The sequence below is a fragment of the Haemaphysalis longicornis genome, unplaced genomic scaffold (genome assembly GCF_048455015.1).
Source record: "Haemaphysalis longicornis isolate Haplotype H1 unplaced genomic scaffold, Haemaphysalis longicornis Haplotype H1 scaffold_1, whole genome shotgun sequence".
Lineage (NCBI taxonomy): Eukaryota > Metazoa > Arthropoda > Arachnida > Ixodida > Ixodidae > Haemaphysalis > Haemaphysalis longicornis.
The window spans coordinates 388,953,088-388,979,525 of record NW_027526203.1 but is presented as its reverse complement, the minus strand read 5'-3'; the positions used below and the strand labels follow the sequence as shown (position 1 = coordinate 388,979,525).

Below are 26,438 nucleotides of genomic sequence, written 5' to 3'. Positions count from 1 at the left end.
TGCACCACATCACGAGGACCATTATGGTGGTGAAGCAAACGTTACTGTTAATGCGAAGCCCACTGCCACACTCCCAACTCGCACATGAGTTATTTTCTGGCTGTAAGGATGCAGGGATCCTTATCCGTGGATGCCCGTGAAGTAATTGCGAGTAATTCTTTTGTAGCGTGAGCTACACTGGCCGAGGAGCAGTGACGTCACACGGCGCACAGATCGTTGCTCGCTGCCCAGCATCTCTCACACACCCCACGCGCCCAGCGTCTTCGTCGACCTCCGTTCCGCACGTGGCGGCCCGGTGCACTTGATGATCACGCGAGGGGTGGCCGGGTGTGTAACCGATGGCTCGTGCGTCGTAGCAACACCGGCGTGCGCCTGTGGAACCAGCTTAGCTCCGGGGCGATTGGTGACGCTGCGCCGGAGCCGCTTGATATACATGTGTCACATAATGCGTATACCGTGTGTGTGTCATTGAAGCAGCAGTAAGCATGATAATCAAGCTAATCATAAACAACCACGAAAGCTAAGAATAACCAGCTGAACCTTAGCTCACGCTACGTATACTTTTTTCGTGAGTGCGTCGCCAAGACTCCTTCATAAAATTAAATTGGACGTTCATGAAACATTTTTTTTTGTTTTGCGGTTGCTCGTTGAAATCATATTGTTACGGTAAGGAAGACGTGAATACGAAGGTCTATTTAACACACGTATTTACAGGCACTACAGCACCGAGTTAGCCATAGAATGAGCCTCCGCTTCCTCCACTTAAAGCGGCCCCTCGGAGCCCCAGCGTGCCCAGCGTCTTCTTTTCAGCTGAGCCCCAGCACATGTCCACAATGCTTGGGGCTATGTACAGACGGCAACCCACTTGCCCTATAACATTCGAGCGGCGTGCCGCGGGCTGCACGGACGACGCCTATCGGTGACACCCGGTTCGAGATAGCTTGTATCTGCGCGTGCGCGGCGTTACATTGGCGAAGGCGTCCCCGTACCAAGCTATGTCACCTCCGTCATGTAGTGGAAGCGTGGTGGACGAGCGACCAGAAGAACTGCCTCGGTGTTGACGACAAAGACCCGAGAGCAAAACCTAACTGGTTTACTGCGTTTCGAGAGATGAACAGCGCCAATACAGGAACAGCACCCTTGCGGGCGAGCTTAAAGGAGCCATGACGAGAAAATACAACTTCGTTTAATTTGAAAGAACTAGGATTCAGTATCTCACTCAGCTCCATTACAACCCCAGAAGATGTTTTTTAACGAAAAAAAAAGCAAGAAGTATTTAAAAACTTTCAAATTGCGCGCCACAGTGACGTGTTATGAGCAAGAATGACGTCATACGGGCCAACAATAAAACATAATTTTCAGTGCGTTAACTGCACGTTAGCATTCAAGTGATGCGGTCAAATGGAACTAGAGGCCCCATTACAGACGTCCAGTCATGTGTCGTCGCGACAGGTCAGTTAGGCGGCCGCCAATCGCACAAACAAGGTTCCGTGACGTCACAGAAAAGTTGCGGGAAATCGGCTAGGGTGTCGCGACTGCTTCACACGTTTTCTTTCATATCTCCGTTATTTTTTCGAAGATTGCGATGATATTGGCATCATGGTTATCGGGACTAAGCAGTCTTTCTAATAAACCCAACTTGTATTTTCTCTTCATGGCTCACAACATGACTCTTGCACCGTGGCCTCCGCGATTTGCTGCCGGCTTAAACGCCGGCATTATTAAACGCCGCACACAGGCTGCGAAGGCCGAGTTTTCGTCCTCTGCGCCCGCCCGCGCCAGAGGGACCTTAGCGACCTTAGGCTACGCGCGCCGCGGTGCGGCGAAAAACGCGGCCACGCCCCCTTTTCAACTTACGCTCTCTCCGGGCGATTGGAACGGCCGGAGCAAAGGCGCGCCGCCGGTAGCCGATCGCGGAGGCCACGCTTGCACAGATACGCTCCTTACGGAAGCATAAGCGATCTTCCATCAGTCACTGAAAGGGCGGAATTTATAGAACATAGAACGTTTACACGTGGCCTCTGCGATCGGCTACCGGGCGCGCCGCCGGCAGCAGATCGCGGAGGCCACGGTTTACAGCATGGAGGAGGAGATGCGGGCGCGCACTTTCGCGCTCGCCGCTCCTCCAGTCCGGCCGTGGGTTTACAGCACACAGTTAGGCCCGCCTAAATCAGATGGCGCTAGCGCCGCACTCGCCACTACTGGCCTTTTCCAGTTTCGGTTTCACCGTAGACTGGCATGGTCCGCTCAAATTGCGCCGTTAGCAAAATGGGTTACGCACGAGAAAAAGTCATAATGTAATATTGTGGACGCAGTAGGAGCTCATGGTCGTCGCGACACGGAATAGAACGTTCGCGGAAGCGCTGCAATGTACGAAAACATGTGAAGTCTCCGCGCCATCACCAAGCGTGATTCAGTCATTCGCTCGCAACAGTTCTGGTTCTCCCCGGAGGACCGGTGTGCCGCGCTTATCACGACAGGTAGATCAAATGAAGTGTGGAAAAGCAGAGAAAAAAATGTTTGCATTTATCGATTGCAAGTGTGGCTCGTAACGTGTGCTGTTTGCGCTTTCAGCGAGCATCACGTCTCTTGCGAAGGGCACATGCAAGGACAGCAGTATCTGTGAAATCTTGAGCGATACATTTCGTTGCACAAGTCTTGTTAACGTTGAAGCAGATTATCCTAACGGTACTTTTCAGCGGTCCAATGCAGAGCCACAATTGAAGGCCATTACAAAAGGAAAGTTAGCCACTTCAACTCTCAGTAATTAAATCCTACGTACGGTTACACGGTTACATGGTACGGTTGCCCACTAATCACAGAATGGCACATTAGACGGTCGATCGCAGCGTAAACAATTATTTACGGCGTCGTTTATTCGTGTCAGCTTCGATTTCGACAAAACGAACGCCGAGCGGCCGCCCTGACAGGAGGTAGCACCTGACGTCACCAACCTTTTCGCACCGCTGCTATAGTGCCTAGAGTATATTCTAGGCACTATAGTCGGATGCCACCGCTGCCGGTCTAGACGCGCTCGCCCAGACCGGCCGAGGTTTTTACCATCCCGCGCGCCCCTGCAGCATGACGTCAGTCCCAAAACCATGACGTGTACGCACGGTGTATACATAGCAGCGCCCGCCAAGCGCAGCCAGCTACGTCACGGGAGCCATGACGTGGGCTGTTTGGGGGCAAGTAGTAGATGATCTCATGCTGGCCCGCTCTGGGCTTTCTCATGCAGGCAGAGATTAAAATGCATTTAAAATATGTTATACTGAACGGCTACAGTTGAAACCTGCTGGGAAATATCTCCTGATAAAAAGGAAGCATTTTACATAGCTATCTCAGCGTTGAAATTTCGTGCCACTTCTCCTTTAAGCCACGAATAAACCTTGATGCAGCAAATCTAACAAAAATATTGCACGAGTGGATAAGTAAAAATAAAAACCAAGGGCAACCAAAAATTGTCATGTTGTATATATGCTGCCAAACCAATTGTGTAATGGGTAATGTAAAAATGAAAGAAAATTACTAGAGAGGAATCTGGTGATAGCATCTATGGGTCTCACATCAAGGCCATGGGCCGCCATTATACCGTGCGCTCGCCTTAGTTTCATCATTGGCTTGGATTGAAACGTTTTAGTGACCATAAATTTAAATACAATGCCCAGAAAACGTAAAGAAGTGCGTGTAATTATCAACATCATCATCATTAACAGCCTACTCAGGTCGGGTGCTTCTAGACACCCTAACTCAGGCCCACTGTAAGGCGAAGGCCTCTCCCATTGACTTCCAACCGCTCCTGTCCTGCGCCGCTCGAGTAGTGTTGGCCACCAAATTTCCCTATTTGTGCACCAGTTGTCGGTTTGACTACATGACCAGCCCAAGTCCATTTTACTTGAACTACGATATCATCTACTCGAGTTTTTTCCGTGATCCATGAAGCGCGTTTCCTGTCCCTAAGTGTTACTTCTATTTTATCTGTTCTGCGGCCCGTTGAGCCGATCTAAGTTTGTTTTCTGGTCGTTCAGTAAGGAGTCTAGTTTCAGCTCAGTATGTTATCACCGGCAGTACGCACTGGTTATATATTTTTTCTTTGAGTGATACAGGTAGCTTACTTCTCTTTATTTGGGAGTTCTTGCCGAGTGCTCCCCAACCCACACCTGTCCTGCGCCGGATTCTCTCTCGTGATTGGGTTCAGCACTAACCATCCGTCTGAAGTTGCTACTTATGTTGTGTAAAAGAGCACGTATTTTTAACAAGAAGCTGACACGAAAGGGTTTGGGTAGGTTTTGGGACTTTATTTTTTTTTGTGGCTTCTGTGTTAGAAAATAAAAACACGAAATGATCACCCGAAACCAGCATCCCCACCACAGCATATGCAATTGGAACCCACACGCCAATTTTCACCAGAATTACATAGCAAATACAGCATAAAAAATGCGTACATACAAATGACACCCAATGCAAAGCCACCTGCCATCCAGCATAACGTCACACTGTATCAAAAGGGATGTCCGTGACCAACGCTGAAGGCAGTGCAGTATTTACACTATGTACAACCACTACACTGTGCGCAAGGATTCAGCAGCTAGCCTGACAACGCATGCCGAGAGCCACAACACAACAAAAGTTCCAACGCTGAACGTGATAGCAGGTGAGTTTCACGGTCCTGAATTTTGAGTGTCGCTACCCAACGGCTGGACTAACGGTTAGCCCTTAGAAAAACGCGGCACATGCGACAAAACACTCTTGTATACGTTTTAAGTTAGGTATGACACTCCTTGCTTAGCAGGGAGGGGAACAGCCAGCGTTCTATGGTGCAGACGCTCAACCGGGGAGCGGGGGGGAGTGAATATGAGATGAAGAACAATGAGCACAGTCCGTGAGGAGGCCAGAGGGGTAGGGGTAGTGTGAAGAATGAGACATGAAACTATACATATTACGCCAATGTGCGCCTCTCCCCAAACTTCAACGCGGCATGCTAGCATAAAAGTAACTGAGCATGAGAATGGCCAGTCATGACTTGCACGTTTCAGTCAAGAAAGCTAGCAAAAGAAAAGGAACTGAACAGGATCAATGACACACCTACCTATGTGCCCTTTTCGACACATTCCGTAAGTTGCATGACTGAGCCCACTTGTACATTACAATGTTTTCTATTGTGCGCTCGGAACCATCACTAATTATAATAGTAATAATAAAACACTCGTAAGTTAGCCATAGAAAACGCCACTAAAAACATTGCTGCTTTCAATGAAGCAACATAACAAAACGCTCTAATGAAAATATTTTTCTTCAAGATATCACACAAAACACACACGCACGCGCACATGCACACAAAGCATGGCGAGCAATAACAAACATGTAACCGGCAAAGTGAACATTTGCTTAGCAAAACATTCAACACCCACGCTCTTTAGCAGGCAAACTGGGACCAATTGTATGAAGTGCGAGCTTTCAGCTATGAAAATTACCGGGCGTAAATGAATACAGCAATCACACAGCACAGACAATTTTCAATTCTACTGTACTTGCCATTACTAAAAATAGCAAGTATCTGGCTTTTCAATGCAGCATCCAGAAACTTTCCGTGATGCATGCAGCCATTTTATTTGCATGCACAAACCCACAACATTTAAAAATAGGCAAAAAGAAACAGGAACATAAGAGGCACAGAGGAGTTGCTGTTTGCTGGGCAGTTTCCTCCTGCAAACAAGTTGTAAAGCTTGAACATTTACAAAGTGTAATTAACACACATTCAATAATAGGACCAAACTTTCTTCGAATGTTCTGCTTAAATGCAGAGGTTCAGACAAGTCAACACCTATACTTCTTTTTATGAAGGGTGTCGTTAATGCAGGTAAACACTGAATTAGTACCAAAAAAAATAAATTATTCAAACTTTGCAACTAAATGATCTGTATACAAATGTTAAACAGTGAATTTGGCACACGCCCATCTATTGTGATGAAAACTCAGAATGCAGATTGAAATAAAAACTCTATACACCTTCCCTGACAGGTGCCAATGAATCGTTCAAACCCTTGAAAGAACACAAAAGCCACACTTAAAATTCTGATAAAAGCACACTCAAATGGCGAGCATGCATAAATTAAAACAAAAGTGAAATTGCACTGAAATTCCACTGCTCACGAAACAGTGCAATGTAAAACCTTCAATGAGCACGTACACTGTTATGTTTCACCAAAAGAGCTTTCACAGCATATGACAAAAAGAAGCATCCTTTACACATTCCGCAGAGCTTGCATGAAAGGCCTAACATACATTGAACAGAACAAAACTCATAAAACAAAATTCACCGAACAGTTGACATGGTCACTCCCTCTTCCACTAATTACCTCATCATATGGTCAATCCAGAAAAAAAAGAAGTTTTAGCCATGACCAAACAGGCCATGCAGAAAGCACAATTCACTCTAGAAGTATTACAGACACTGTTAAGTATTCGAGACATCCCTAAAGCAGATAATGCCAAATGAAAACTGGCTTGCATACATCCAGTCACGCTATAAGCACGCGAGTCGAAAAAGACGTGCCAACACTGTTGGGGTGCGTCACTGTTGCATACACTTCAGTTATGGAGGCCCATCTGTGCAACCATAATACGTCTAACTAGCTTCCTGGCAGAAGGACTAACCCTCGGTGCAGGTCCAAACCACGAGAAAAAAATTAGATGAAGGATAAAAAATGGACTGGGGAGCAGCTCCCCAACAGCAGATTATCTGTCACTAAAAAACAGGCTATTAATTGAACTTCTTATGCTCACTTACGGGGGCGATACGCAAGGAACTCGTAAAGAAGCGTGCAGCAGCACAAAGAGACATGGAAACAGAGATGGCATCAGTGTCCCACTTAGCAATATGAAGTGAGCATTGTAGTTTAGAGAATGCACGTGGGTGGGAGATATTCCTGCTGAAATGAGGAGACAGAAGTGTATTTGGGCGGAAGATGTGGGATGAGAAAAGTAGTTGACGAAAGCAGAGAACTAGTTAGTCAAAACAAAATAGGAATGGTAGGACGCATAAGACGAGCAAATTTGTGAATAAAGACTGGATGCAGGCTCACACAGGATAGGAACGGATGGAAGTCTTTGGGACTTTGTCCTCCAGTGTATTTACAATCGATGACGACAATGGTGACCCTTAATCGGCTTGAATAATTTTGCACCAGTGTTTTCATTAAAAGGACCTGACTGTAATAAACAGTGCATATGTTTACCTTCGTAAAATTTTCCAAATACAAATAAAACCTGATGTTACGAAATTCAAATTGATGCTTCCTGATTAAACTTGACCTTTCGCGACTCTCGAGCAGTAACCAATTGGTTTCGGTGTTTTACTTTGATTACTGAAATAAATATAGCTCCTCATGACATTTCACTAGTTAGAAAATGAGGGAGAAAAAAAAATTGGAACAGTTCTTGAATTAAAACAGTCTCAAATTAGACAAATCAAGCACAGTGGGTAACCAATATTCACCGAAGGTCTAAACCCCACTAAGACCCCTGGCAACAACTACTGTCACACAAAAAATAACCATATGTTTGTCTATAAAGAGGTATAGGCCAGTTGACCTCCATGCAAAAAAACCACCGCACTTTAAAGCTGTAAAATAATTGCACTCATGCTGGACGCAAACAAAAATTTCACTCAGTACCAAGGACATTATACCACACGCAAGGTTGAGAGATAAAAAAAATTGTGCAAAAGAGAAGGTTAACCATAAAAAAATTGGGAATATTTGACGACGTGCTTTGCAGGGAAAAGACTACAAATGGAGTGGAAGAAATTTTTTCGTTATCTGGCATTTTCTTGGTAGTTACACCAAGCAAACGGGTTACATTACGCCCTTTACTGTAACATGGATAAAAGGTAACATGATCCTTTTTTTGTTAAAGGTAATTCACCACAATTTTTGTAGTATACGTGTGCGTCAGACACTCGTGCGACGAACCAACATATCAGCACCCGTGACAAAAGAAGCGCTTGAAACATAGCACATACATTATTAAGATGGGGTGGTTTTGTAAAGGGGCCATGACGACAAAATGCAAGTTGGGTTCATTCCAAATATTAGTATTAGTAAAAAAGAGTAAACAAAGCAACAAAATACACCTTTCGCGCTCGCAGCAGCCTTGGCCAACACACTAAGTTTTGTTTTAGGTCCCTTCCCTGAACTTGCCATCACTGATGTCATGAACCACGATTTTCTTGGAGAATTGAAATTTTGGCTTGAAATGTTTAATTTCTGAGTGAATAAAGCATCTTTGGCTGCCGGACAAGTGCTGGAGCCACCATAGAACACCCAATCTTTTGACTAAAGCCAACTTGTATTTTGTCCTCATGGCCCCATTAAAGAATAAACCAGTGAATTTTACTGTTACTTTTAGACAGCACACAATGCTTGCGAGCAACATTCTCTCCTTCCTATCCACTTGAAGAGGTTAGCCAAGGCAGCAAAGGGCTCACTGACACATTGAGTAAACAGGCCATCTCGTATAGTTACGCGATGCTGTTAAATACTATAAGCATCAGTCGATCAAGAAAACTGCAAATGTGCAAGGCTATGATTTCTGGCTGCACACTGTTAAAAGACATTTTTGAAACAGCAAACGCTCGGCTTTTCACTAAACATGCGTTTCGACCCACTGATAGGCCTAAAAAGGTGAAATAATTGTTAACATAACAATCTATCCAGTACTTTTCAGGATGTCATTAGTGATAATTTCAGGCACAGGCAATGTCAAATGTGAAATGAACCAAACTCGTAACTCCACTCCTAGTAACACAATGAAATATTTGCAATAGAAATGCCTTGGAAATAGGTGCATTTTTTTCTATAAAATATGAATAGGAGAAGGGTGTAGCTTAGCTTAAGAGGACATTTGAGAGCTCAAGTGAATATGGAGATGAACCATTTGTAAAAATACACAACAAAGGATTGCTGCGCACTCTTATGCTAGCCAGCTTGCATCACAATCCCAAGTTGATTTCATCTGATACACATTGGCCTTTTCTGAAAGCGACAGAACACGGGTGGATGCATCAACTAAAATGTACATGACAAGTAGAGATGGTGCAAGTGAGATGACATAGTTAAAATCCAATCACCTAAAAAAAAAAGACAATGAGCTCTTGCCAATTCTTTTGTACAAGGTCTAGCTTGTAAGTGCTAGGACCCCGGGCAGGATCTTTACAAGCTGTTCCTTCTAAGCAAGAGATCTTAGACACCACAAGAGATGTTGCCAGGACACATTCTTAGGGGGCAATTAGCTGCACTAAAAATGTATGCCATATTTACAAACCTAAAGCTGAGCGAGCTGTCTTGCATTGAGCCAAGCCAAGAATCTCTCTCGAAGAGCAAGCACGTCAGTTTGGCAAGGAATACTGGCAGAACATGAATTTTCAGATGGCAAGCTAGGTACCAGAAAAAAAGAGGGGGACAAATTAGCTTCTTAAACTGCACACACAATACAGCCCATTTATAATAAACGCTGCGGAAATAAGAACCCAGTTTGCTGTACTCAATTTCAATGGGAGCAATAAATGTCGGAAAGCTTAACACCTTTTGATAGCACATACTTGGTCAACATGTGATGCCTATTCACACAAGTACCACTCAAGAGTGAGTAAAGCAGGCTAACTGCCTGTGCTTTAAGAGACCCATGATGACAACTTAAAACTTGGCTTCATTAAAAAGATCAGTCAGCTCACACTTCACTATGGTTTGGTCGGCGGGAAATGCTGCTGCCATTCTGGAGCAGATCTCAAATTGTCCATATCAGGTCAACCACCATGCAGCGGCGAAGTTTGATGCCAAACTTCTCATGGCGGCCACCGTAGAGCAATAGCGGCCACCATAGAGCAACACGGTGCATCGTTTTTGCCGACCCCAACCTCCATGCAACATGAAGCGGTGAGTGCTGCTGACCAGACTCCACACCGACTGTCCACTGACAATAGAAGTGCTTGCACCAATGTTCGAAATGCAAAATTCTGGTTCATTTTTTTGTGGACACAAGGAAGGAAGGAAAAAAAAAAAAAAAAAAAAAAAAGTGGTTCCATTTGCCACTTCTTCATTGGTTTCTCGCTGTATGGAGGTTGGCGTTTACCCCATCTTAAAGTGATGCACCGAGGTGGTTTCTGTGACGTACTTGCAACAGCAGTCAAAAGTGGCAGTTCAGCACATTGTGTAAGCTTCCGAATCGTTGATTTACCATAAATTTTTGCACTCTAGATATTTGTCTATCCCATTACCGCAGCAAAATATAGCGACTTTGCATTTCAATTACAAAGAAATGAAACTGCGAGGCTACAATACAGTAGCTTCGCAGTGTGGGAAAGCGGCCAGTGGGTTGCCCGCCTTTACTGTTTCTTATATAAAATAGCTCCTTGAATTGAAGCTTGAGTGAATTCTAAAACGCACGTCCTTTTGACCTGACAAAATGCTTCCAATGAAGTCAAGTTGCACGCTGTCTGGGCGGTCATCTTAAAGCAACTTGGGGGCCCCAAGGGGTGAGTCCTTGGGCGGCCCATCCTTTGGTGGAAGCGAGGGCACCGGCACCACCTCCGCGGCCACCTCTCGTTCCCGGTCCAGGCCGGGTCGGTAGCTCTCGCGCAGGGCATCCAGCCGCTCGGGGGTCGGGCCCCAGCGGGCGTAGCCAGCGTCGTTTTGCAGGAAGATGATGTGCGTCCCGTGGGTAGAGCGTACGCTCACCTCACTCCTGCAAGAGGCATTCCGTCAGAATAAGTGACGGCGTTGCCAGAAATGTGTCTCGCAGGGGCTAAAACGGCCCTCAAATTTTAAAAAGTGAACCCATTTAGAAAACAAATGACCAAAATGACACTGCGGTTGCACATGCCAAGGACCGCATGTTCTGTGTGACATTTATAGAGACTACCACCTCGCTAAGAAAATGGGTAAACAGGCTTTTTCTTGTGGGATCACCGTGACAACAATATTGAAAAACTTGGATCCATGCTTCCCACGGCACTGCACTAACTACACACCATTCCTTTAAATAATGCCTGGTCATTTCAGACTTCTCGAAACTCTGTTTAATGTTTCCAGCTTTGCACAGCAACACTGCTTGAAAGGATGCAAAGGCATGCAAACTGTTCTTTTTCTTTTTTTCCATAAAGTGTGGACCTTTGCCCCCAACTAGCCCGCAAATTTATGTTACACTTAGTGATGCAAATGATTACCTAGGCATGATGTGCTGAAATCCATGCCTGTACTCATGGTCATAGGCAGGAATGAGGAGCTGTTCCCGCTTGTACCTGGAAACAGCCAACAAAAATTTCAGATGCACCTGCAGCCCACACAGAAGCACACCCACTCTGTTCTACCTAGCGCAGTAACAACTATCCATGTACTAAAAAGCCCATTTTACTCCCTGTATTCTTGGGTACTAATGTCGCCACAAAAAAAAAAAAAAAAAAAAAAAAAAAAGAGTTAAAATTATTACAGCACTGAAATAAAATTTTTTTTTAACTGTACAATGGCGTCTATGCAAAATAAAAGGTACGAAGTTGACCACAGTGAAAACCATCCCTAGTGAACGAAATGGAAAGAAAAGAATTAGAAACATGAGCTCTACCAAACGGCGGGCGAAAACAGAAACATAAAAGGTGCTTAGTACAAGGTGCAGATTTAACCTCGTAAGTGAACAAACTGGGCTTAACAGAGGCAGAGGCAGAAACATGCCACAAGGTCAGGTCACCCTTGGGCCGATTTTTCTTCCCTGAATGTTAACACTACTTTCACTCATTCATGGCATGCATGTAGGTGCAGCACAAGTTTGATACATAGTGGTGGTGACAAGGATCAAACGTTGGGCTGACCTCTGAAAGCATACCTGACCTACGATATGCATTGTAGTAGAACGGTACAATGCCCGAGGACTTGGCAATATCTGCTCAAATATGTTAACTCTTTCCTTACGGCGTGATAGGCCATCGGACACGGAGTTCCGATGATTTCAAACATCCCATGAAAGCGAAAAACGGCGATTTGCAAACAACGAACGCCATCTGGAGTATTTATTGGCAACTCCTTTTTCGATTTCATTATCGTTTGTTCATATTTCGCGTGCGGACACGGCATTGAGAGTGAAATTTGAACCCACGATAGCGGCGAATTGCACTCCATCACACCATGCTCCGCAAAAGCGGACAGCTGTGGCAGGGACTTCAACAGAGGCAGCTGCTGATTTTTTCTTACCCCAGCAGCAGTGATGACTCCAGCAATGATGCGGGTTCAATGGATTTTAGCTCTGATGACGACACTCCCATTCAACGGCCTCAGACTTCGACCAGTGTTGGGGGTAAGGCTCGTTTGTGACTTCGCGCTGTATTTATAAACAAAACGTGCTTCTTATCTGACAACTGGGGTTTTACTTTCACATGTAGTGTCTGTACAACGTGCGGCGGTGCCAAATGCACTGCACCATATCGCGTTATCACCTTTACGATAGCCTGGCACTTATGCCAGAGTAGCGCTGCGGAGCGACGGGCTGCATCCAAGAGCGCTGTTTTTTTTTTTTTAAACCGCTGAAGTGATAAAGACTGTGTGAGAACACCAACAAGTATGTTCGGATGCATATTTTAGAGAAACCGACCTACTCTCGAGTGGCTTCGTGGAGTGGCCCAGCCGTCAGGGCCACTAGGTTGGCGCGCCCGCAAAAATCCTAAAATTGGTGTACAGCATTGATGTACATATATTGAATCATAGCTTAGGAACGTAGAAACAATTTGTATATCTTAGAAATCCTAAAATAATTTTTAGGCTCAGTATAAATGCATTGTGTGTATATTTTCTTTGTGCATTGTTTTCTGTTCATTTGAACAATAAACCGTAAATATTTGTACCTTTCACAAAACTGCTGTTATGTGTTGGAAAGAGCAATCTATAAGCAACAATTTTATGAGTAGCAATGCTAAACGTGTCCAGTAGCTGAAGAGAGAAAAAATGTTCTGTAGAAGTACACAAATTCGGCCATTTTTTTGCCCTCACGAAAGAGTTATACGCACCCATTTTTGTTTTTCGTTTTCGATTTGCTGCAGCCTGAAACTTAGCCCCAAATCTTGCATTCAGCAGCAAAATCTCTTAGGCATGGCAAATGGCAAAAATAATCACACCTCGCAACCGGCATCCAAAGATGTTCCCCACTACCAAAGCATTCTCTCATTTGAGGAAAATACTATAAGAAAAGACTATTTCTCTCGGAGGATACAATTACAATAATAAACAATACAAATACAATTCTTGCAATCAAGCGATTGAAATGAATAATTCGAATTTTGTTTCTCGAGTGAGGATGACACCCATAAGTTTTCAGAAATGAGGATAATGTTGGTGAAGTGGCCCCAGGAAGGTCTTAACATTGTGAGAAATTTTGAGGCTAACAGGTTTGAACAATGGTTCAACGTCAACGCTTCCTTTAGATATATTTTTTTGTGCCTCTGGGCAAGAAGTTTCACATAAAGGCCATTACTTGCCTCAACGGAAGTTAATTGTGATGATGAGCTGATGGATGCGTCAATACCGACACTAACTGAGCTGCTGTTTTACATATACTGAAACCAATTGAAGTTTTGGTAAAAATTAATGCTTAACTCATCACGTGAGAGGCTTTTTAAGAACACAAACATTCTCAAGGCACACAAATGTTCAGCTTTAAAAGTATAGGGTTAAAACTGGGACTGCCAATAGAGCACATGCTTGTGCCATGGCTTCCATTGCGTAACACTCACCTGCTAGCCTCAAGCTTGGTCAACGCTGCTGGGACGGGGTCTCGGAAGTCCGGAAAAAAGACGATGAAGGACAGCGATTCCTGTGACTCTGTAAGCAACCGCTGAAGGAAGAAGGGAGAAAAATAAAAATGAAGCAAGGAGGATGCAGTTCCCACTTAAAGGCCAACTGCACTCAAAATTTCGACTTCTTGAAAACCCTATTTCCGTATAGTCTGCTTAAAAAGAAAGCAACATGCAAAATACAACAGCTGAAATACGCACGTGGACGCCGCAAGCGGCCAGCAAAAATCGGCGATTTTGAAACCGAAACCGAGGAGAGCGCGGCCATTGCAGTGACGTTGCAGCCGTCCAGCGAGCGGCCGGACGGTCACCAGTTCGGGAGAATGTCTGCGCGCAAGCTCTACGCGCGCACGGGGCAGCAGAGCTCGACCGGTTCTCCCGCTGCGTGGCTGGCCAGAGGAAAAAGCCACCGTCGGCTGGAACGTCACAGGCGTTTTACGCGATCCGCCGATTACGCGATGGCTGTTTACGCGATCCGCCGGCAGGTGCAGAGTGGTCTGCGGCGGAGCCTTTTTAAACGCTTCTGACTGATTAACGAGGCGTTTCACGGGGCTACCACTTGTGTCTCAGCTTATTTGGGGGTACTTACTACGCATTAAAAACAAATTTGGCCGAGGTGAAATTTGAGTGCAGTTGGCCTTTAACTCTTTCGTTACCACGCCTATTCAAATCGATCACCGGTGATCGATGATTTATATTGCCTATTTCAACATGTTGTAGTCGTTTCTCGTACACCTAATGCGGCCAGTGGTTAGTCTAGGCACTGCCCTTTTATAATCAGTTGAAATTTTCCCGCTCCGGCGACATTGAGATTTTTGACGGCGTTTTTTGCGAGCTGAGGTGCGGGTGTTTTTGAGGAAGGGGGCGTGGCTGCTGCACTTGAGAAAAAAGGATACAGATCGTGGTTAGGCTGCATTACCATAATATTTTTTTTGTCAAAAGGCTCCTGGCAAGTCAACTACTAAATATTGCGGTCAGCTTTGTAATCAGACAGCGTTGAGAGGTGATAATTACTTAAAAATGGCCCCAGCTATTCACTAATGATCTTTGGTTCGGGCAAAGGGCAGCTTTATTCTCCCAAAGCTTATTTCTGATGGTCCCCCGCATGTCTAGCAAGTGTGCCTGCCATTTTCAACCAGTTTCCAGCAGTTCCGGTTTCGTTTTTGCATTGCGAAATTCATGTTTGGCGCTACTACGCAATTACCCAACTACAAGCTCATTCGCCATGGCGCCTCCGTTGCCCGCTACTGCTCCTCAAAACAAGCATTCCGCTCGCGCTTCCACTTTATCTACGCTTTGCATCTGCGATAAGAGCTTCTGCTGAAAGTCAAACGATGTCGTCGGGTATCAGTTCAGACGAGGAGAACGCTTCCAATTGGCCTTGAACACCGCCAGCTGTTCACCGGCCAGTTTCGGTTTCACACGAGGGTATTTCCAGAGGTCTAGTGTCGCTTCTTAGTAGTACTGTCTATACTGACGAAGTCTCCAACAGCCTTGTATTTGTTTCTTTCCAAAATTGTTAGGTGGCACTGCCATGTAGTAGGCTCGTAGTGCTGAACTTGCTTCACAGCCCAACGGCGGCTTGGTGAAAGCTTGCTGGGCATGATTCTAGCGCATCGTACCTTATTCCTGCAAGCAGGGCTACCATAGTGAGTCAGAACATGATAATAAACTGCAAAGGAAAGTTCTGACTGATAAGTGATCATCAGAACGTCAACAAGCATCTACCAAAGAGTTAGGTTCTCAACTCCAAGCGGGTTTTTTCACATCGCTTGCTTGCCTTCAATAATGTGTCGGTCATAATCATTGAAAAGGTGTTTTTACATCACGTGGAGGCTAATTTGGGCCTTTAATAATGTGAAACCACCAGATTTCTTCTAGAGAACCATCCAAAATAGCAAAATTTGAAATAGTGGTTGGGCTTCACCACATGGCACGGGCACAACGCGGGCTAACATTTTCTTTTATATCTGACAAATTGTACTGCACAACTCAATTTTTTTTCTAAGACGGGTTTTTGAAATGTCTACCTACAAAATGTATATTCTAAGTTTTTTCTACTCCTGGTCGTTTATTATAAACAACTTACTTTTTCTTATTTTCTTCCACGCGTGGACAAAAATTTCGAATTCGATAATTTTTTTTTTGCAATCATTATTTAGGAAACCATTATTAAAACTGGTGTCATTGGAAAGCGCGTGGAATAATCTGCATTTTATGTCACTGCAATGTATGCCTAACCAATATGTATAGCACAAAAAAAAATATTTTGTTAGACCTCTCAAAATTGGTCAATTTCCCGCGGTAACGAAAGAGTTAAAGGGGGGGAAAAAAAGAGGGAGAGTGACGTTAGCCATTCCTGAGAATCGGCCAGATCATAATTGCTGATTGATTGTAGGGTTTTAACACGCCGACGCAGTGCAGGCGATGAGGCGCGCCGTAGTGGAGGGCTCCGGATTAATTTTGACCACCTGGGAATCTTTAACGTGCGCCGAAATCTCGCAGATCATAATTGCAATGTCTAAAAAAAGAAGTGCTCATCAACGTGATGTTCTGTTTTACCAATTCTTTTAAATCATAAATGTGTATGCAATGAACCACTGAGGTAAATTTGTATTGGCTCCTATTTTCCCCAAGTTAAAAATGAGGCATGACCATGCAAACAACGGCCAGTAAAGAAAAAGATTCAATGAGTGAATGGGTCACTTTTTGCATAAAGCAGGGGTAAAAATAGGCCCGGAAAAAAAAAAAAAGGCTTGCAGAATTAAAACACAGTGCACTGTGTAGTAACATGAAGCAGCCACTTCCGATGAAATGCAGTCTGTTTGGACAAGTATCTGCCATAGTAGATGATAAAGTGACGGGATGTGCCTAACAGATTATGATAACGACTGCTGGTGTTGAGGTTTTAATATCTAATGCTAGATTATTATAAATTTTGTGTGTTTTAAGCAACAAAGTTACCCCGGGGCTGTGCAGCAGTAGAGGGCTCTGAATTATTTTGACAACCTGGGGATTTTTTCCCATGAGTAAGATACTGCCAGTGCTGTAGCAAATTACACAAACAGCAGCCCCTGAAGAGAAGACAACCAATGCAACGCGCACACGCACTTAAAAAGCTGTCTTCAAACCACCATCAGGCATAGTATTTTTATTGGAGGCTTTGCATTATAGGCACCGAAGAGCCATACGGTGGGAAGTACTGGTTATAGGTAGTGCAGACCACATAATGTTCCAGAGTGCAACGTGACTTTTCCCGCTTTACTTAAAGCAACTGAACCTGGGTCAGTAGGCTCAGCAGCAGAATGACTTTTCATCCATCACCATAAGAATGCCACGTTAGTTTGTGAGCTCCAACTTGAGTGCACCAAGGCAACAATGGCCACTTGCTGTTAAAGGTGCACCATACAGGAGGGCTCCGGACTACGGTAAAAACCTGCGTGCAATATGCATTCGCATATATGCAAAGTGCAATTTAAGAATAGCAAAAACGAAAAAAAGTCTGCATATGACGCGAGTGAAGAAAGCTCCCAGAAGCACTTGTTTTCCTTGCAGTTCCCGTGCAGCCGTTGTCTGTTTCACTGGCACTGTCTTCAGAAAGTCCCTTGTTGGAGATCTCTTGCCAGAGAAAATCATTTCGGTGCTGACAAGTGCGTTTGAGGTGCCACATTTCTTAAAAGAGCAACTGACGACCTCCTCGGGAATGCTGGCTCAAGCGTCAGTGATCCAGACACAAAGTATCGCTGGAGAAGGCCGTTTCAGCCATCCGGTAACCATTACTTCGAGTCTCCTGACCTCATCCACTCAAAGCAGCAGTGTTTGATCCGGTCTTTAAAAGGCTTGTTAATGCAAACCTCTAGTGGTTGCTAGAGGATGTCATCCCCCCAGAAATGACGAAAAGTTCGGTGTAAGATGCACGCAGAGTTCTTTTGCCGAGTTGGCCAGGTGACAAAGAAAAACACCCAACACAATTAGTGATGGGAACCCCAGCAATGCTCCAGGTGCCTAAATCAGACAGACATTATCCAGTCAAGCATCAGTGCTTTGTCCATTCACCCTTTGTCCTGGCATTAGAGAAACCTCTTTTTTGGAAACTTTTTAATGTTAGGCAGCGTACAGTCTACGCTCGTTACAGCGGATCCGGCAACAACAGACTTTCGGTTACAACAGACCATTTCTGTTGGTTTGTCTGGTACCCATGCATTTTAAATGGAGTCCACTCCGCTCACAACGGACCCGGCTAGAGCAGACTATCGGCTACAACAGACTAAATTTTAGGCGAAAATTGTTTCGACTGAACGTTTATAGCGGACTTCCGCGGGGCCGGCGCCCGGTGTGCTTTTTCGTTTATTTTGGCAAGAAAACTATTATGTTTGGCAACATTGCTGGCAGCCGGGTCGTTGGCGCAGCCAAGCCAAGCCAGTGGCTTTTTTTTTTTGTGCGACCAGCGGCATGAGCGGCAGGGTAGCTGATTTCACTGTCGGATAAATTAAGCGTAATTAACGCTGTTGAACACGAGGAAAAACAGGCTGACATCGCCAGAAGTACAGGCCTGTCTAAGCACAGTGTCCGCTTTACCGTCAAGAACAAGGCCGCTGCCGATAAACGCGACTCCGGTGAGATTGAAAACAGGGCAATCGAATACTCGAAGTGGTGCACTCGGAGGCGAGTCTGCCCTCGTCAGTTTTTTTATGTAATAAAAAACTCGGGTTCAGTGAAGTTCGGCTTTTATTATTCCCACGCATGCATCGTTCCCGTTCCGTTCGGTGAAAAAGGTAAGAAATGCCTCAAGTAGGGGTTGTTCCCCATCCATTGTGTGCAATCTGCCAGTAACCGTGCGCAGTCCAACTGGTCTAACTTTCGATTTTACAGCTGACTGTCATCAAATTATTTCATTACATCTGTTTCAATGACCAGAATAAAATCGCTAAAAGTGTGGAATCTGCCTTGAGGGAACGTCGGGCAGCGATCCGATTTGTTTGACGAACGGTTTCGGGAAAACCTGCCTCGTCGTGAGGGGATTTAAAAGAGCCTAGCTAATGCTGATGGGCACGACTGATGTTTTATAGCTGGTTTATAATTGCGCCTAGTTATATTCTTCCGTTATTTGCTCAGCTCATCTTGCGTCTTTACACGCTTGACCACATGCGCTAGGCCTTTTCGAAGTGCAGGTGCTAAGTTTTGGAAACGGTGTTTACGCGATTCTTTGCCCTCGCGCGAACACTGTGCAGAGGTGCTATGCATGCAATATCGGTCAAAGTACCCACTGTAGGGCTCATGCAATATCGGTCAAAGCATGCAATATCGGTCAAAGTACCCACTGTAGGGCTCATACCCCCCACCCCTCCCCCCACCTTCCCCCCCCCTGCCCCCCCCCCCTTCCGGTCGGATACTGCATACTTCGGCTACAGCGGACGTTTTTTTCCGGATTCAGAGGGTCCGTTGTAACGGGCGTAGACTGTATTCCAGTTAAACACGTGAGGTGGAAGCTTGCGACTATCCGTCGTACAAAAAAGCATTACAGCTACCCATGTCTTTTCACCAATTGACCACCTCATGCAAACTTCCTTGAAACTTTCTCCTGCACTAGACGTCAGTGGCATGTTGAGGTACACTAGCGTCTGTTCAGTACCGCTGATATGGCCCAGATAAAAGTAAACATTATTCAGTAGCTTTAACAGATGCCAATGGAAAGCCACAAGCTGCCCTTCAGAGCTTTCAAGGAGTTTCTGCAGTATTGATGCCCACCGGTGCAAAGTAACTTTAGTGTGGCGCATCTGAATTGACACCCAGTTTTGCAGGCCTATAGGAGTCACTCTGTGGAATGCCTTTCTACCGGGCAATTTTTCTTGCCTTCGATTGTAGCAGCTTGATATTCACAGCCAGATGTGCAGCCCATTGGCATAACACAAAGGCAGTGAGCTCCTGTTCAATCTCGGGAAAGGCTCCGTTCCTTGGCCCCCCCCCCCCAAAATTTCTCAGGCCGCTGCATGAAAAAATTGCCCCCTTTTGCTTCCTCCAGTCAAGAATTCTGCTCTCGGTGATGAACTGCCGGCTTGCAGCGCATATCCAAATGGTCTCGGCAGCTATAATAAAATTTTTTTTTTAAAGGCAGCTGGGTACTGACTTTGCAGTCCTGACATCGTGCAATATACACTTTTAGGGAATGTGCCCAGTCCTGATGTAAATGCATTGCGAAGTTGGCGTGGCCAAAATGGCATTGGTTGAAGCAAGGAGCCTTGCGGATGCCCCTGCAAGATGATGCTTCTTCCATATATCAATGATGACCCCACCGAGCAACAACGAAAGTGGTCTTGCAAATTTTGGGATGAAAACTATGGGATCTGCACATAATATGGGGCAGAAATTTCGCATGTCTTAGCCGCTGAGCTACAGGGGTGGGTACTTGGCAGCTGGACATTTAGTGTAGCTTTGCAGGGCAGCTTCTAGCACACCAGTAAGCATTCACCATTATAGAGCAAATAACAAACCTCCAAGTGGTTCACAGTAGCCTCCATGAGTTCTTCCGAAAATGGTGGGTTCACCTCAAATGACCCGGCAACAGGGAAGAACTTCAAGATGGACCTGGAAATTAAAAAGCAGAATTCAAGAACAGGGGCTACTGTGACTGACGACCGTCTCATCACACATACACTGTTAACACTTTCAGTGTTGAATTCCTCTGTGGGTGACACAACCCCTGTATCGGGCTTTTTTTCTAGGCCAATTTTCGTATGGAGACGAAAACATACGAGTATCCCAGTGACACAGGTTATGGCGTGGATCACACTCAGAGAATCCTCCACACCCGGCAGCCGTGGCCACGCCGCCCAAATGGGAGGCAGGCAAGAGGCAAGGCCAATCCTCAAGGGGGTTTATTATCCTAAACCCCCCAGCACTACCTTCTTCCAGGGGTCTCTTGTTGGTTCGAGGCCAAAGCGGTTTGGCCCGGTTGCGAATGGGTAGACAATGTTGGTCTAGGCGAGCTGAGAAAAGTCCGGTTCCCTGCTTCCTCTTCCTCTGGCCGTCGCCTCGTCAAGTTCCACCCCCGGCTCCGGCTTCCCGCGCTCGTTGTCACCTTTTCAAATGACGTCATGTCACTCTCCCCACCGTCCCATTGGACGGCCGGGTTTCCGCGCGACCCATACGTGATCGTGAACACAAATCTGGCTGCTGGGCGAGGGGGACGGTGCCTCCTTGCCGGCCGTTCACGGGTTTCTGCGGCTCCCCCTCTCCACAGAGTGAATGGAAACGTGAAAGCGTGCCAGTATGTCAATGACCCTGAATGTGTCAAGTGTAACTCGTAATACGATCTAAACTAAGACAATAAATTAACAATAAAAAACATTTCCCATTGTCTTGTCTTACTACATCAAAATATTGCAAAAAGTTGGAACGTATTTGCAGGTGTATGTGTACATTTAAATTAAAGCAATTTCATGGTTTCATGTGAACCTACACTTTGGCCACGTGGCAGGCTGTTGCAAAGGGCTTCAAACCAATTTGCAAGCTCTGTGGGGTTCTTTCACCTCAGCTGAGATCCTATAAACTTCGTATAGCTTTGTTTCTTGACATGTCCGTTTCCAGACCCGAAAGCAGAGCCGCACTGTATGCATGTGTCCTGGACACTGTTGCGAACACACATCTGGCTGAATGTAGCAGAGCATTCATGCTCCTGTGTAGTCTGCCGTAAGCAAGCTGTTTTCTAACGCAAGTCAAATTTGAGGCTTCCAAGCCACAGAAACCTAGGTGAAAACCAGAAATGAGGTGGGCTGCAGCAGATGATTGTGGACACATTTAGACCATTATGGCTTCTTTGCTGTAAATACCATTCACTTTCAAATGTAATTGCATCCTTCTCTTAGTAAAGCACAAGGTAAGCAAATGTGCCACACTACAGGTGCTGACATAGTAGTAATTAGAACGTTTCTTCTAGACGAAAAAACAAGGCAAGGTTATGTACACATAGCAAATGCAAAATCGTTTACTGCTTGGCAATAGGGAATATTCCATCCCACCAAAACCTTCTGCATACAGTGAAATATTAGGACAAAGGCAAGTGTCATTTAGCATTACTATGCTTGGCATTGCTGTATGTTTTTCTGTGCAATAGTGGACTTTCTTAGAATAACTCCCCAACCATGGTGAGAATTTACAAAGCATAAACTTAATTCTTTTGCCCAGGAACCACTGACCCACCAAGGCACTCAATATGTGGTAATATTGCGGCTTTAGGCATCGCTGCTTTGCTCCTGGTGCGGCCAGTGCACGCGCAATTTCCCGCTGCGTGCAGGCTTGCCACAAAACCATGCAGCTGTGCGCCCTCGCTTTGGGGACAGGATTGCGTTTCACCATGAAGAGGCTGAACAAACAAAAAAAAAAAAAAAAAAAAAAAAAAAAAAGAGTCCTACTCTTTGATGCCGACTAGGACACGAGGAATAGGACATGCTAACACTGAACACCACACAGCCCCACACTGTTGTCAAGAAGGCCCCAACATGCACACAGCAGCGCTGCTACACAGGTGGGGTTGGCAGGGCAGGCAAGGGCAACAACAGGTTCATGTCACATACCCACGTGACCCAAAGAAGCTGTCCGTGTCGGGGAATGCTGAGCAGTACTGCCTGAAGTAGCAGTTGAGTGGTGATGCAAAGCACTCGAAGGTGACACCAAAGTGCTTGTACAGGCACTCCATCACCGGGACAGGCAGTGAATTCTGGGTCCCATGGCCTTCATTTGACGACAAACCGAGATACGTCTAAGGGGAGGAGGGAGGGGCAATGTTTGATTAAAAGAGGGAAAAAAAAAAAAAACTTTTAGTTACACTAGTGCATGAGAAAAAGAAAACTGCCCGCCGCGGTGGCTCAGTGACTAAGGCATTGTGCTACTCAGCCCAAGGACGCGGGTTTGATTCCCGGCCGCAGCGTTCACTTTTCTGATAGAGGCGGAAAGTGAAAATGCCCGTGTGCTCGAGATTTCAGCGCGCATTAAAGATCCCCAGGTGGTCGAAATTAATCCGGAGCCCTCCACTACGACGTGTCTCACCGCCTGTGTAGCGCCGGCACGTTATACGAAAGTAAGGAATATAATAAAATAATTGCCATTTCCCATTTTTATTTCCAGTACATGTAAAAAATGGTTACGAGGAAGCACTGTTTAGAATACAACAATTTCTGCATGCCCTTCAACTTCCTTATAAAGAGGTTTCATTGTAATTTTTAAATGCTGAGAAAAGTTTTAGGGCTAGGTTTAAACCACCTGCATTAACTAACGTCATGGGTGAATCTCACTACAACGGAATTGCATGCTACAGTGTAAATGTGGCTACAGAAGACAAAGGATGAGGTCCTAATTAAACAGCACACACACCTGTTTATAGGTGGAGGCAGTAATTTTTTAATGCACAAAAAATTTCCAAGATCAATCTCTGAGGTTATACATGTACAAGTTCTAAACAAGTCGAATGCCAAATATTTGAGTTGTATATTAGATACTCACTTGGGCTGTCACCCTCAGTCCTGAACATGACCAGTGTTTTCTTTCTTTCTTTTTTTCTCCTTAGGTTAGTGGACTTGATTCCTCATCTTTTCTCTTTTTCAATTTATTTACCAAAAACAAGTTTACTCCCCTCGGTGTCTTGGGCTGTGTAGATCAGGTTATTACTAACATAGGGTTCGCTGCCTTTACATGGCTGTGAATAGGCTTGTGCAATAATACAAAAATAACTTAACTTACAAGTACAGCACAGCCTCATTTGATACATTTTTCAGGGGAGTGCGAAATAGACTACTCCATCCTGGAAAGCATTATATCTGAACTTATAACTATAAAGGTTACAATGGGACTGTTTTTGCAAATTAAGCACTGATGATGAAAAAAAAAAAATATTAAAAAAAAAAAAAACAAAAAAAACCGGCAGTTAACCCTGGGGCATGAAACACTGATTGCAGGAAGGTCAGTTGGAACATGATGGAGTGATAAACAGCGTGGAAAACAAGCAAGGGCACACAGACACGGCACTGTTGACTAACAACTGATGTTTACTGTCATGAACGGCAACAAATAGAAAAAGACAAAAGACACGTGACATCCGACTCTAAGAATTAAAAATACAAAAAAAAAAACAATAAAAAAAAACAATAAAAATCTCTATGACACAGTAATCTGCACTACTGATAAATCTGTAGCAGCCAGCACATCTTACACCAGAGCTCCCGCACAGCGACGTGTTTGTGTGCCCTTCCAGTCGTCTTGTTTTCCGCGCTGTTTATCACTCCATTGGGTATAAAGCCTGCAGAAAAGGAGGGCTAGAGACTAATTTAGGTCACCTATGGCTCTCTAGAAAGGGCCAAAATCCTGTACCAAGGGTACTTACGTTTTCCACCTGTTTATGTTTTTGCCAACATACCTGGTATCTCTTCAGCATGCACCAAACTCGGGGCAAGAAGTTCTCGAACTTTCGGTCATCTGTGCAGTTCCACTTGTACAGTTGTTCCTAGGCAAGAGAGAGAGAGAAAAGAGTAGCACAAATTAAATTAAATGCCCATGTGCTTTTGGTGCTTAATTAACGGGCACTAAAGGCTCCACAACTTTTCATTTTTAGTGAAAGCTCAGAAGTCTTGTACCTCCTCTTTCAGCTTTTGCTTAACAATAAGCAATGCTTAGTCTGACATAAAAGAGCACGGTGCCAAGTGTACCGACCAGTGCTGGATGAGCATGAACCGAAGTGAGCCTGTAAGCTTGCCACCTAGGAGCAGGTGTTGAAAATATGCGTGCAGTTGGCCAGAGCGGTGATCAATAAGGCTGACAGCAGGCTCTGATATGTAGATTCATATGGTGACTGACCAATGGATGTTGTATACATGCACGCTTGTACTATGGAGGGATGACTGCTTCCACGTTTAACTGCACAGAACTTTCAGCTGCACTATTGCACCAAGACAAAAGTGCAAGCCAAACCTGAAACAAAGCTTATCGACTGCTGCAGTGAGGCAGCTTACTTGAAAACGTTTAAAACTGCCAGGACACCTAAGCACTCCTTAGGATGCAGTGAAGGCAAAAGCATGAGTGTCCAACTGCCGAACGTTTCATCTCATTATCATCCCTATCCTTTTCCCTTTGCATCTTTTCTTATTGGCTGGAACCGCATGTGTCCAGTGATGCAACAGTGTCCTAATAAATTCATCATCATCGTTTTCTGTTTGCTGCATCCTCTACCTCTTTCCTTCATTACTATGCCTGTGAGCCTTGGCTGACTGCCCTTGTTGAGACTATGGGTGCGTTCCAAATTTCCCCTTTAGACGGCTTCGTTGCCGTCATCGCGGACAGTCCTTCATGTTAAGCCCCGTTCTAATTCCAACGAGGCAGCCAACGAAGACTGCTTCAAGTAGGCAGCATCGAGTCAGCAACGATGCAGGCTACCTTCCTGTCCACACTATCAAGTGACACCAGCACCACCATTTTGCGCATGACTGTTGTTACAAAATAACTTGCTATTTTATTAGAGTGTTTAGTATAATTCACCAGTGGTAAAGATGATTTTCTTTAATTTTTAAATCACGTAATGTTTGTAATAATAACGGTTATATTATTTATGAAACCTGCAGCTTGCGTTTCTCAACACGTCTGCTACAAGGTTGTCGTCTGCGTTGGTGCTGCGTTCGTGACCGCTGCGCCGTTCGAATTCTTATTTCATTCGATGACTAATTACACTGCTTCGTAAGCTGTCAACCAAGCTGTCCGTGAATTGAAACGCAGCCTATATCTATACTCTATTAGTGGAATTGTACCTTGCTACTTGTCTAATTGCTATTTATCTAATTACCATACTCAAAATACCCCTGTAGGCCTCAGTACGCGTCTCTAACAAAGGTCTTAAAGTCATGTTCACTGGGTCCACCTTTAGTCAGCTAGGGCTATCGAGTTATGGTGGCGGTGGGGATGCAAGCTCGTCGCACATTCTGGAAGCCCTGGGTTCGATTCTCATTGAGACCCAAATCTGCCAAATTTTCTTTTCGGTTCAATTAAATTACTTAGTTTACATGAGCTTTCCTGAAAAATTTGTCAGGTTTCTCTCTATTTAAACATATATGCTGAACAAACATTTCCAGATACATTTATTTTACATTTCCATGCACTTACTTCACGGTTTCTTTCAGGAAATCAGTTAAAAATGCTCTACCAGTTACACTTCACTGTTCCAGGGTTCGTACAGGCTTCAAAAGCAAAAATTCAAGGGTTTTCAAGGACTTTCAAGGACCAGAAAACACATTTTCAAGGTCCCCATCTAATGTTTTATCTGGGATTATTTATAACTTTTTCAACACAATGCAAAAATTTTCTATTGCACAATACCTTAGCACATTAGTGCCCATTTAGACAGGCGCTAACGGGTTCGTGAATGCTCCCCAAGCTTTATTTTTTATCTCAGGGGGGAAAAAACAGCGCAGAGACGGGGACTAACAAACGAAAAGACAGTACAAGCGCTGACTAACAACTGGGGGTGCTTTATTGCGTTCTGCAATTTATACACGAGGAAAAAGTGACGTCACAACACTAGGAAAGGAAAAAAAGAAACACGCTGAAATGATTTGCACTGTGAGCG

At 44.8% G+C, this 26,438-nt stretch overlaps 1 protein-coding gene across 1 annotated transcript in view; it reads right to left on the bottom strand.

The window, feature by feature from the left end:
- Positions 1 to 10,063: 10,063 nt before the first annotated feature.
- The window catches only part of LOC144155253 (mRNA (2'-O-methyladenosine-N(6)-)-methyltransferase-like), an 84,841-nt gene continuing 68,466 nt past the window's right edge, over positions 10,064 to 26,438 (bottom strand). Inside the window, exons 10-15 of the mRNA XM_077686577.1 lie at positions 24,243 to 24,329; positions 22,408 to 22,592; positions 20,326 to 20,419; positions 13,775 to 13,875; positions 11,225 to 11,299; positions 10,064 to 10,743 (exon numbers count right to left, since the gene is read on the bottom strand). Of these exons, the coding sequence (XP_077542703.1) occupies positions 10,509 to 10,743; positions 11,225 to 11,299; positions 13,775 to 13,875; positions 20,326 to 20,419; positions 22,408 to 22,592; positions 24,243 to 24,329 (777 nt within the window). The 3' untranslated portion in view covers positions 10,064 to 10,508. The remainder of the gene's footprint in view (positions 10,744 to 11,224; positions 11,300 to 13,774; positions 13,876 to 20,325; positions 20,420 to 22,407; positions 22,593 to 24,242; positions 24,330 to 26,438) is intronic.